General features: G+C 35.6%; 1 protein-coding gene across 5 annotated transcripts in view; it reads right to left on the reverse strand.

Annotated features, from left to right (window-relative positions):
• Positions 1 to 14,211, reverse strand: part of LOC125231216 (kinesin-like protein CG14535) — a 330,022-nt gene that overhangs the window by 93,866 nt on the left and 221,945 nt on the right. For 2 of the 5 annotated variants that reach the window (XM_048136623.1, XM_048136606.1), the window contains exon 2: positions 9,627 to 9,745. The exons of 1 other annotated variant lie outside the window; for it this stretch is intronic. In XM_048136623.1, the coding sequence (XP_047992580.1) occupies positions 9,627 to 9,682 (56 nt within the window). In that variant the 5' untranslated portion in view covers positions 9,683 to 9,745. Of the gene's footprint in view, positions 1 to 9,626; positions 9,776 to 14,211 lie in introns of those variants that run through there. 2 more of the 5 variants (XM_048136614.1, XM_048136637.1) reach the window with 2 other exon arrangements.

Raw genomic sequence — 14,211 nt, forward strand, 5'->3', positions numbered from 1 at the left:
TCTAGTTTCTAACTTCGATTATAATTTATTATAATTTATATAATTATAATTTATATTAGAATAAGGTACAGCGGGGCAAATCTCGACTGGGGGGTAAATGTAACTAATCCATTTTTTCCATTATTACACTATGATATTGAGTTCTACATGTATCCACTGGACACGCCTACCATATAAATATAAGCGGTGGACACTCTATTTAATAATGCAAACATTTTAAAACATGGAAAAAATGGACCAGTTACATTTGCCCCCAGTCGAGATTTGCCCGCTGTACCTTATACATGATAATGATAACCCAAGTAAGTACCTATTCCTAACTAATGGTATCAGACTATTAGTAGAATTTGCATTCATGTTAACATCGTGTAAACCAAAAACTTTCTTCTGCTTTTGAATTGGGGACTTTATTTTGTTTCTATAAAAAAACATCGAATATTATCTTTCAGGAACAAGGTGCGCTATAGTACAAGTTACAACAAAAAAAGACTGGTAGTCAATACGAAGATAACCAAAAAAATCAATACCAAATACAAAAACAAAGCTAACCCCAAATAAGCCGAACTAATGGTGCTACCTAAACGCAGGTGTTCGCCTCGGCGATACGTCGGAACGAATGGTCGCACGTGACCAGAATCGAACCCGCGACCTGAAACATGCGTGCGTTTTCTATTTCTACGATTTCCCAATTACTGAGGTGATCTTAAGGCTTAAAGAGGCTATTAGATTGTTAAAATGGTAGTGAATACGTATTTTGTGCAATTAGAAAGAAAAATATTCATAAAATATATAATATTTAGACTATTATTTTATTAACAAAAGGAAATTTGACACAAGAAAATACGTGGAAATTGAATGATTATAGATTGAATATCAATAAAATCTTCTATAAATAGTTACTCAAGTAAAGCTCTTATTATGTTCTTCTTTATTTCTTTGAAGTCTTAGGCTAGGCTATTTACGAGTATAAAAAGTAAAATACAAAACAATAAAAAAAACATATTATAAAAAACCTAACCTAGTGTGCCGCCAGTAGCGGGGCAGGGCCCAAGCTGCCGGTAGTTAGGGCTGCAGAGAGAGGAACCGTCGGACTATCCGCGCTGTGTCCAAGATCACCGCCTTCTGCATCTGACCCTTGATCCAGCCACCTAGCGAGTCTCTTGAAATGTTGGTCGAAACTCTTCGCTATGAGATCATTCGCTGAAACGACTATCGGGACAATGATCGTCGAATCAACATCCCACATGGCGGTTATCTCGTAAGCCAAGTCTAGGTACAAATATTGTAAGTATTATAATTTATAACCATCAATTATTGATTCTAGGTATATAAGCACGAGCAAGATACACTGAGAATATTTAATGTCCAATTTGTTTTATTCTTAATAATACATTTAAAAAATCCGCGCCTGCAATCCATTGTGTTGCTTAAAGTAATTTACGTTTGTTTTATTTTTTGATAATGTTAAACTTTATTAATGTTAATACGTGAAACTACAGAATAAATACAATATGAAATAAGAGAGAACAATCCTTTGTTATCCTCCAGTGGCTCAGAAACCAAGCCTGTTTTTAATTCGTTATCGTTTGGTTTTCACAGTATGCTCGGAGGTAGAAATACAGGTATGTTTTAAAAAGCTTTCTATGAAAGCGTTGAGATAAAAGAGAAACACAGGTTTTTAAACTATCCAAGATTTTTTACCACTTGAAAAGTAAGTATGATACAGCGGGGCAAATCTCGACTGGGAGGCAATTGTAACTGATCCATTTTTTTCCATTATTACACAATGATGTTGTGTTCTATATGTATCTGTCGCAGAGAAATGGCCAAAACAGAGATTTCATCAAATCACTAAGGGATATGATCAAATCACGCAGGATGTCAAAATGGCGAATCCATTTTATCATTTCTCTAGAAAATTTCAGTCATTTGACTAAATCCCTGACTCTGTTTACTGAAATCACAAAATCGACCAATAGACACGCCACGTTTTGTCATTTCACTAGATTTGTTTAGGGATTTGATAAAATCCCTGAACCACGTCAGTAAGTTGATGAAACGAGCTTATAAAGTTAACTAGTTTTATCATTTCGCTAAACAAGTTCAGTGAAAAGACAAAATGTTTTAATAAATATGAAAATAATTTAAAATGAAACATTTTTAGCTTTGTTTCTTCACTTATTCTATTTTTTTTTTCCTATTTATAGAAAACCAAAAACTCTTAAAAACGGACTCAATTTTACCATTTCACTAATCCAGTTAAGGATTCAGTCAAATCAAGTGACTAAGGCAAGACTAATAAATCTAATTGGATATCTAATGATTCTTGGCTTTGTCATTTCACGAAACCTGTTCCGACATTTGATCAAATCACCAGTTGAGACTTTATCATTTCCCTAAATTTGTTCAGGGAAATGTTAAAACTAGTTGACTTTTTGAGTTCGTTTCGTCAACTCACTGTCGTGGTTCAGGGATTTTGTCAAATCCCTAAACAAATCTAGTGAAATGACAAAACGTGGCGTGTCTATTGGCCGATTTTGTGATCTTACTAGACAGAGTCAGGGATTTAGTCAAATGACTGAAATTTTCTAGAGAAATGATGAAATGGATTCGCCATTTTGACATCCTGCGTGATTTGATCAAATCCCTTAGAGATTTGATGAAATCTCTGTTTTGGCCATTTCCCTGCGACATATCCACTGAACACGCCTATCATATATAACCGATGGACACTATATTTAATAATGCAAACATTGTAAAACATGGAAAAAATGGACCGGTTACATTTGCCCCCCAGTCGAGATTTGCCCCGCTGTACCTTACCATATTTTTTACGCTCTAAGGTACCTATTAAGTTTAAACAAGTAAGTCATACAGGGCAAGCACATGATGGGCGCGACTTACTCGTATTTTCTGTTCTTTTCGAACTGTATTTATTAGAGTGGGGCTATCCCATTATAAAGAAAGGTAAACAATTTGTGATATTGCAAATATCCGTTTTAATAATTGTATCTTACGTGGCGCGGAAAAGCAGGACATTCGACTGCGGATACAGCGGGCGCGGTCCAGGGTGGCTAGCCGAATGGCACAATCGCTCACGAAACGCTCACGAAACGAAGCGCTAGTAGATATCTATCTATATCGCGCTTGCGTATTGGCGCGACAGAGCCAGCGGCGTATCGCTTTCGTTTGGCGTCGGAGAAATGCCATTCGGCTACGGGGCCAGGTGCCGTAGCCGAATGACATTTCTGCGACGCTAAGCGAAAACGAAACGCCGCGAAAGGTAGTCTGGCTCTGTCGCGCCAATACGCACGAGCGATAGAGATAGATATCTACGAGCGCTTCGTTTCGCGAGCGTTGCGTGAGCGTTTGTGCCATTCGGCTACGTACCCAGTGAACCATACGCGCCGAACAGAACCCTACGCGGCCATCAGACGGTGTAACAATCATGCGATAATCGAGCTCAATTACGTCGGAGATTTTCTTCTTAAAATGTAAGACGTTTTAAAGATGCAGCCATTCCAAAATATAAAGTAAGCTTCCTTCCCTAGCTCTTTTACTGCGCCTATTCGACTGTTCTAAGTCCATGATACAGTGGATCTGCACTCCAATCCAGTTAAATAATAAAGTTAAATTTGTGAAGCAGTACTTACTTACACTGTGCAACACTTACCCACTGTTAGCACAGTGTATATGTACCAGCCGGCGTATCATGCTTCCAATTTTATCACTTATCCATGTGGATAAGACATCTGTCACTCTCACACTGACATACTTGCCAAAGCGTGACAGAAGTCTTATCCACGTGGATAAGTGATAAAATTAGAAGCATGATACGCCGGCTGATATACTTTGGCCTAATTCTGAATTACACTTGTGTGCAAACTACTGCGATTTCATAAGTATGTTACATTCTCGTACACTTTTCAAGGGAGAAATAACATATATAATTTATAGTCGCCAAGTAAGTACTTAAGTTCAAAGGGGAGGGGACTAAACAACCATTATATAAACCATAAACTTAAAAATAGTTCCCTGATTTATATTTCGACAAAACAGTCGACGAAAATAGAACGTATGCTATAACGCGCTTCTTTCGTCTCATTTTACGCATGACAACAACATATAACATCACATTAACCACATGTGTAGGGTTAATTAATAAACTATGCTGTTTGCTGTAGCGACAAATTTAAATAATTTAAACAAGCGACGTAATTGAGAATGGGGACAAATTGTCGGTTCGCGGTAAACCTCTATGGCTCACAATTAAATTTACCGGTTAAAAGGATCAATAGGGAATCGTTGGGATGCGATGGGTATTCAATGGCAATCCATTATGGTTTACTGATTGAACGCTATCAATTATAATTTCTACAAATCCCTACAAATCTGTAATTATTGAATAATTGACAAGATTATATTGTATAAATTTTATAATATTAAACAAGTCACTAGGTAACTAAATCGGGTAACTCACGTAAAATTATCGAAGATAGCTCGACATGTATCGCTCCGTAACGAGGAGCATTTTCATTGAGTTTTACGTGAGTTACCCGATTTTACATGTTTAATATGTCAGTGTCTCACGGTAGTTTTATTATCAAATGTTTTATAATATTCTTAATTATGCTTTAATAACTGTATGCTATATCCGCGCCTGCCAGATCGTGACACACCTACTTATCACATAAGTATCGTTTTACTTGATAAGTATTATGATAAATAGTCGAAACTTATTTCTAGGAAAGGGTACTTGTTTAAAATAACACATAATAATAACACACATAGTTAATTCAAACAGGTCACCTGTAGAGAAATGTGACCCCACTCCCGCAGCAGTAGAAGTTTGTGTGCAAAGGAGCTTAGCGGATAGCAGTTCTGTTCTGATTATGCATGTGCAAAAAGTACCTACAAGTTAAATAAAAATCACGAGTATAACTCACGATTACAACATTTTCCCTGCTATAAATTTATTTAAAAATCGCAGGGGCATTATCCTACTTTTAATATTTGCCGAGGTGCATTTCAGCCATAAGTTATGGGGCGATTATCGGCGGGGGTGAAATATGAGGTGTAAGCTTTAAGAGGGTGAAGTTAAGGTCTAAGAGGAAGGTTTATTGTGCTTGACGCCAAGTTAGGAACGTAGAAGTCAAGAAGGTGACTGGTTAAGCATCACAATTTTATGTGTTCTTACAAAATATATTAAGGTAGTTATGATGGCGTAGCAATGTCTATAATACTTATTACGCATCGCGATATTACGACATTTGTCTTTCAAATAAAAGCTCCCTCCGAAAATGTTGGTAGTTTTTTTTAATACTTATTAAATTGTAGCATTTGGTCTCAAAACAGATAACTCATAAACAAATTTTAGTATTAATACAAATGAAAGACATTCTTCACAACAATATTAATATTCCACAACGCGTCCCAATGTAACCCAAAAATGTGACGCTAATCCAAACAGACCGACAAAGGCTCCACACCTATGCAAATGTCTCTTTCCGGGAAAAACCTTTAAAATTGTATATTTCAGGCCGGAAGACGGCTGCGGAGGGAATGGCAATGAGCTTCCGCAATTTGGAGCGGGATCCGGGATCAACTGCGCACCTATTAACACCCGCCCGCCGCGGCACATATTATTGACTCCGTTACGTTACATGATTGTTAAGGTCTACCCGGATATTGGGGAAGATATCGGATCGGTGTATGTTAAGAATTTAATATTCGTGTCAAAAAAATTTTTATTTAAGACGCAAATAATAATCATGCTGTTATACGGTTATCCATTTGCTTTTTGTATGTCCGGATGCTCTCCTCTGCAGGTCGCAATTCTTAACCGGTTCTCGTTAAATTTTGTGAAATGAGGAAACATTTTTTGTCCACCCAGTCTTTGGAAAAGTTTTTAAATGTGGGAATTCTCATAAAGGACTTAGGCGTCATAATGAAGGAAACAAAGTGACACAAAGACGTACTCAATAAGGAAACTATTGACGTTTCAATACGAGTTCCTGGGGGGTTACCATGACGTGCTAAAGCCGTTCAGTTTAGGTTGAGAGAGAGGGACGGAACTATGTAACTGCTATAGCTGTGTCCCTTTCTCTCAACCTAAACTGAACGTCTTTAGTACGTCATGGTAACCCCCCTGATATCTCAAGATACTCGCATCGTTTTAAATCTTGACAGTCTTAAAATACATTTCTAAACTTTAGTTACAAAGTACCCAAAGAGTTATTCGAGTTGCGAGCTCAAGTCGAGTGTATGAGAACACCAGTGCACTAAACCAGGGGTCTCCGACGCTCAAAGATTCCCGCGGGCCGCACCGTAGGCGTTTTGGCGGACCGGATTTTGCCCGGTTTGGAGAGCCCTGCACTAAATTTGACACCTACACCTGCACCTGATTTGATGATGTGACGACGTTTAATATAACAGTTACACTGGTTTTCAACAGCGATCGACTCTTCCGAGATGGGTAAACAGTACGAGTAGGAACAGCATCCTACATCGCACTGACACGCTTAAACTAAGCAGCGAGAATACGTCGCGAGACGTTCCTCCGGGACTCGATACGTGTAATAAGGTTACAGTTCGCCGTGACAGTCTTGCTATGCACTTTTTAAACAAAGTGGGAGTTAGACTAGGCAGCATTTAAAAGAACATGCCCTCCACGAAAACATAGCTGCTTATCATTACAGGAAGTATTTTGTTTTAGAATAGAAATTAAAATGTCATTTTATTTTTTCTACTAAGTATTGCTTACAAGCGCAGATAACATAGGAAAGTAAATACTAGATAGATGTGCCATGACGGGTTAAATATTTCACCACCCCTTTTCCTCCTGTAGGTGTCGACTGTGACACCTGTGACTGTGAGATATGGATTCAATTGTGGCGTAGATGAAGGAATAAAAACCTGTCATTAGTGTCACTGCAATATCACGATTTCGTCATTCAACCCCTTTACGCGTTGCAAAGAATGGCACTGAAACTGGAGCAATTTCATGTGCTCTGCCTACTCCTTCTGTGCTACAGGCGTGAGTTTATGTATTGTATGTACCTACCTACTTGAGCAAGGAGACAGAACTTAATCATAATATATTGTATGCATACTGTTCGTAATAACTCAGGCATCTCATAATGAAAAGAAATAAATAAAATACACGCACGCGTAACAGAAAAGCCGCAATGCGAGGAATTCCTTAATTTCGCCTAACATTAGCCGCCCGGGAATGCTAATATTGAGCCATTCCGTAATTAATGACATTATTAAAATGTATGTGTTACCGAAACCATTATTTTTATAGCGATACAATACCAGTAAGGAAGGGTAACTATCCGGGTTATAAACTTTATATTATTTGTGTCATTCCATGATAAAAGGAAGCGCATGGCGGTCGACGCTTACCGCATTGATATAGGAGCGTTATTCAATAAAATGAACTAGCTTTACCTACGGGACATATAATTTGTATTATTTTCATACCTTGTTTCATATTACATTGTACTATGATAATTATGAAAATTATGAAATATTATCATTCATTGACATTATGACACCGATAGGTGCATATCAAATATTTGTCAAACAAATACTTGTCGTATGAATAGTGATAATATTATCGCGTTATTGAATGAAAAGTGACACTTGATTGACAGCTGTAATTTTTAATATATCTTTATCTATCAATCGGGTCTTTTGAAGGGTTCCGAGCAATATTTGTTACTTTCATTCTAATATTATTTGACAATCTTCTAGTATGTCACGTTCTATGAGTAAATTCATTTTATACAGGAATAAGTATCATCAAAAAAAATTTCACAGTAAATGATAATATGCACAATTTTCTTTATTCCCCTTTCCTTGCTAAGGGTGGCACTAAAGCTTGAGCAGTTTCATGTGCCCTGCTTACCCTTGGGGGGGGGGGTACCTGTGTAAAAATTATGAATCCATAAATATTTCTACATTGCCTGTATTCATAAAGACTCTTTTGTCAACATACACAACAGGAATCATCAGCGCTTGAAACTAAAAGGCTTTATGCAAGTTAATTGGAAATGCCGATGATTTTTGAACCGGCTCACAATAGCAAGTTGTTGAGCGCGGAAAGCGTTTACAGCTGAAACAAAACCTCTTTTATCGACGTCGGTGTATGAAGCAATTGGGCGCGTATCGGACATTCAATGTTTGGACAATTTGAATATCTTACTACGGGTATTGTGTAAAACTAGCTTCTGCACGGGTAGCATGGTCGCGCGATAGACGATAAAATATCAGGCCGTCCCTATCGCACTATTAGTAAGTGCGATAGGGACGGCCAGATGTTTTATCATTTATCGCGCGACCATAATTGCCTGCCTGGTGATGATAAAAACTTTCATCGAGCTTTAACTTATTTCCATATTTTATTAAAATATAGTTCAGCGGTTTAAGCGTGAAGAGTTATACCGAGTTAGCAATAATATGTAAATCCGTATATTAACGTTATAACTAATTATCTATTTTGTATAGACTCGTGGATCCCACAGTCAAACTGTGTAAACAGTTTTGGGGGACGTTGTATTTATATTTATGTTCATGTAAGATGCTTATTCAGTAAACCATTTAATTCAATTCAGATATTTCCGCGTTTAGTAATAGTCGGATAATATTCCGGACAGGAACCCCACAGTCCACTGCAGCGATATCTATTTAACTGCCATGTATAGAAATTGTTTACGTCTTGACATAGAAACTTCTTAGGGCCGATACAAACACTGACTACGGGCTTACTCTTGGCCACAGCACAGATTAGCCAAAGGCAAAGACGTGGCCTACAGTCTCTTTAAGTAGTAATTTGTATGGGAACGTGTACGACTGTGTAGTAGTCGTCCCGCAGTTCCGTTAAGTCTGTACTGGTCCTAACGGATGTATTTACTATAATAAGTAAGAATTTCAGCAGATAAATGTTTTACATTGATATGACCACGATATGACGCTGCACGTTGCAATTGTGTTCGAGTTCGTCTAAGCTGCGACCAGTAGTAGAGGCGATCCATTTTGGTCCGCAGGCGGATGTAAAATCAATACGATGACTGTGAAGAGATCGTACGCGTTTGTTTTTGCCCGTTCCGTTTTAAAATGTTTATTTACGAAGCAACTCGTTTACTTATCACGCTGCCCTGTTTGTTGTTTGACGAGAAGTTATTATATCCTTTGTAGTCAACATTGTTGTTATTTCTTTCTGTTTTGTAGATTGATACTTTATGTTTATGGGAAATGCGCTCAATACAAACTTTATGAGGTCATCTCATTCTTTATGTATCTTCTACATACGAATTAGTAATTACTAATAGGGGTATTGGTAGATCTACGTGTCAAATGTACCTAAGAAATTGTTAAAATTCTAACTGTTTTATTTTGTTTTAAATACGGTTACTAAAAAACAAGAAGGAGTTTAGTAAAAAATTGCCTTGTTGTTTAAAGGGGATCAATATACCTATATACTTATAGATACCTATACAGGTAATCTCTTTGTTTTAAATAGTGACCAAGAGTTAAAACAGAGGAGATAAGGAAATCTAAGTAAAAGTAGGGAAAACGCGTTGTCATTAAAAACTGTACAGCTTAAATGTAAGAAGGCTTACCTTGGTAGTTCCTTGGCAGGGCTGGACTGTGTTTCTTGATGACTGAACGACGCCATTTTTAAGACTTGACAGTTTTGACACTCATTGTACTTCAAAAGTTAAATCACTCTTCACGACCACTAGAGTTAGTGAAATTTACTACTTATTGGCTGGAATATTATAATGTGGCTACCATGACTTTTTAATACGCTACTTGATATTGTAAATGTCACAAAATTTTTTTAATAGAAAAAGATAACAGCGCCCCAAACGGTTACATTCTAAAACCAAAAATTACATACATTTTCTGTGACTCATTATTTTAACGTACTTTTTAAAACAAACTCAAATAATAAAAGTAGTATTACAGTAGGTAAAATATATAAAGGTCTTTTGATAAGTTTCGTTACATTTACTGCCAATTTAAAGTATTTCAACCTCCTTGTAGATATTTGATTCAATGTTTAAAATAAGTTAAGACGTCTCAACGTTATTGTTTGAAATAACGTCACTTTTGACTTAAGATATCGGATCTATATCGTATATAATGTTTGACGTGTATTAAAATTCGAATAGGGCCGTATATCTCAGATTTATGCCCATCGCACGTGGCGTTATGCCTCTCATTTTACGACATATTCTGCCATTGTATTAACTAAGTAATTGCCAACTTTAATTGGAGACCGTTAACTTGAGTAGTAAAACAATAGAAGGTGCATAAATGCCTTTGAAATTTACTCTAATTAATTTCCCGTCGTTCTTGCTTTATGCGTTTAAAATTACTATTGTAAAATAATACTGTAATCTACTAGTATTATGTTGACCGTACCGTATTGCTATTTAAAACAATATTTTATCTTGTTGTCTTTAAAATGTAAGTACAGCTATATTCTTCATATAAGTTAAATTTCTTTTTCATATAGTCTAGAAACTCGCACGTATAGATATCCTCTGACTCCCTACCTCGAGTGTTTCATTAATGGAGTCGCAAACGGACTAAATAGAACTCCCGTTTGGCGAAGACGTTAAAAATTTATGACCAGCTTTTTATTGTTCCCGTAATTAAACATGTTCGCTAAGCAGTGAATAAATTTTAAACTTTTACAGTTTAAAATATGGCGATTGTTTGTTTATTCATGTTCTTGTTTTTTATTCTTGTTGGAACACAGAACTCGTAACTATTAAAATAAGTACCTGTTATTTCAAATTGTTAGCTTGCAGGTTCATTCGAATATCAAAATGATTTCAAACACTGTTTTATACCTTCACGATTTTTACACATATTTTAAATTTTAATCGAACAAGTTTTAAACACTAACCTCCGAAATGATGTTATTTACTTATGGTATTGGTACTAATACTTTTCTTTAGATGTACTAGCACGAGTAAGGCCTTTTAGGGTTCCATACCTCAAAAAGGAAATACAGAACCCTTATAGGATCACTCGTGTGTCTGTCTGTCTGTCTTAGATTACTTAGATTACAGGAAAACCTATTAGAAATCTACAGTAAAGCGTAAGTTGGACTTAAAAGAAGAAGACAAGAAAGGACTCAAATTACGAATTTCACTCACTGCCGCTGCAAGGAGTTACCAAATCTCTTGAAATTGTGTGAGCGCGTTAGGACATTTTGGGACACCTAGTGGATCTTGCTCAGCAACATGGACTCTATCAGCCTACCAATTTTTATCAAAATCGGAGACGTGATCCAAATGTACAAACTATTCGGGAATTGCTCAGATATTGTTCTGATGGCATTGTACGTTTGAGTTGAATTGTGAGCCTCGTAGGTAGTAAATAATAAATATGGAATTATGGGCATTGTCTAGTACTAGTAATACTAATAATGTACGCAATAATTCATTGAATTATCGACACATTAATATTTACATTGGTTCAGGTAAACTATCTATTTACTGACTACCTATTTACATACTCGTATATAATGTACATGATCCGTATGAGTAGTTACAATATGTACCTACTACATAATAAATTGGATGCCATATTTGATTTTTATTTCCAAGGTGTTCCAGGAACTAAGCGTCCGTGAGTAATATTGATTAAGAACGCCACTCTAAAATTTCCTGAACCCCTTCGCCGAGTTTACGCAGATTATCATCTGAGTTACGTAGACAAATCTGGAGTGACCCACTCGTTAGCCCAAGCGAGAGATAGTAAAGTGATGTGAAACAGTGCGAACAGTTCAAGGATTTAATATAAGTAGGTGATATATTTTTAAAAGTTGAACAAACTATAAATAATGTACTATACATAATGTTGTTATATCAACAGTATGTATAGTACATTATTTAGTGCCCATCAGATCTACCTGGCTGTTACGTCTAGCAAACGTAAATAAATACGTATTTGTTACTTAAATAATTAGGTATGTTGCTATTGATGCCGTTATTATGACATATTTTTTGTATTTTCAGATTTTTAAATTCTCTTGTTGTGGCAATTCAAAGTAATGATTTTTAGGGTGAATTTACCGAGCTGCTATATTTGATGTTATTAGAAATCGGAAATGTAGTCTCTTCAAAATATATATATTTTTTTTACTCGAAACTGTTTTCTGCTCATCCCTAACGTTCTTTAACATTTAGGTTTTTAAAAAGCTTGGCTTAACGAATATCAAATATTTTATAACAATGCGTACATTTTTATTATAATTTTCATATTATGCAGGGGTAAATTATTTTCACCTCCGATTTTCATACTGTTTTCACCCTGAGCTCCACGTAGCGGGTCAGACGAGTCAATGGGGTGAATCCTAATGAACCCTGCTTATCATTCGCAATGACAACCAACTTTGTCTCCAGAAGCCGGCCAACTTTAATTAATTTATGAATTAACGTAACGCCTACCATCATTTCAGTCTAACCAATTTGTTAGAGAAGCTTCTTTATTAACTTCGGTTTCGGAATTTCATGAATTAGTTTTCGAAATTAATTTAGCTTTATTAATTTGATAGAAAGCGTATAAGTAAATTTATAGGAAGTACACAAACAATAAAAAAAATGTTCTTAGGATAAGCACCTGATTATAGCAGTCTGTTATCTAATGTGATTAACAAGCGTCATGCATACACAGATTGATTGAGTCACGGTAAGCTCAAGAAGATTTGTATTGTGGGTACTCAGACAACGATATACATAATATACAAATACTTATATACGTAGAAAACATCCATGACTCAGGAACAAATTACTGTGCTCATCACACAAATAAATGCCTTAACCGGGATTCGAACCCAGGACCGCTGCTTAGCAGGCAGGGTAACACGCGCTAGGCCAGACCGGTCGTCAAATAAATATGTATACACATTTTTCTACTTACAAAATGATTTTGAATTTAAATTTCATTCTCATCAGCAAAAAGTTACAATAGCTACATATATGATATATGATGAATTGGATGCTGATAAGCAACAATGTGTCAACCCACACGCCAACCATTTTGAGAAAATGGCGTCTAAAGATTTTTTCACATTTTTTTGTGTTTCTCTTAAAAAAAATTGTTTTTATATAGATTGTTGTGTTTTTCAGCTATAATACGTTCAGTAGTAGTGATTATTGTAGCTTAATTTCAAAACAAACTTCAATTTGACGAAATAATGCCCTTTTCTTTTATTGCGAATTGTTCGACGACGTCAAACTTTTTCAAGACTGTGTTATGATACTTAACCCACTTTTGCTAATTGTTTAAAAATATCTATGAGCCTTAAATAAACATGTTAAAGCACATACATTGTTGTTGTAAAATACTCTACCTATGCATATTTTTAACTTTATAAGTGTTAAGTAACATATCAGTCATGGTCACTTATGTTATTAGGTATGTAGGAATCAATACATTATTTATTAATCAAACCTTTTAATGATTTTTCTGCTCCCGAACTGTTATTCGTCATTTACAGGATTGTGCGTATCGAAAAAACTGAAAACGCATTGTTTGGTTCTGTAATCATGGCAACGCATTGCATTAACGATACTGCGTGCGTGCGCGGGAAGGCTTTGGGCAGCTGAGCTGACAGTGCAAACCTTTGCAGTAGGTACAGGAAACAGTGTGAATTTCGCGAGAATTATTAAAAAAAACTATTAAAAACTAAGTGCATGGTCGTTGTAAAAGTATTGTATGCAATGGTGTTTAACTGACCAAAATACTCGTGGAAAGTACGCCACTCATATTTTTTGACCTCCTTTAAACGCCAGTTGAATAAAATACTATAAATTAACTATTAGAGTAATGATCATTTCTAGACACATATTTAAATTATCTGTGCTTTTTCAACAAAAAATCGTTACAAAAACCAAATAATCATCTTTAAAAAAATAAACTACTTATCTAAAATATACAACAAAATATTTTTTTACGCTAATAAATAGACTAAGTCATTTAAATTATGAATAACTCATAACTTGTACAAGAACAAAACATAAAATATCTTTAACAAAATAATAAACTACCATTCAGTAAGTATTCAAAAATCAAACAATATTTTTATGCATACATTAACACGTCTTAATGTAATTAGTAATTATAAAAAAATAGTAGCTTATATTAGATTTTTATATAAACACGTACTTGTAAAAAATGTTTGCA

This window comes from Leguminivora glycinivorella, chromosome 1 (genome assembly GCF_023078275.1).
Source record: "Leguminivora glycinivorella isolate SPB_JAAS2020 chromosome 1, LegGlyc_1.1, whole genome shotgun sequence".
Classification (NCBI taxonomy): domain Eukaryota; kingdom Metazoa; phylum Arthropoda; class Insecta; order Lepidoptera; family Tortricidae; genus Leguminivora; species Leguminivora glycinivorella.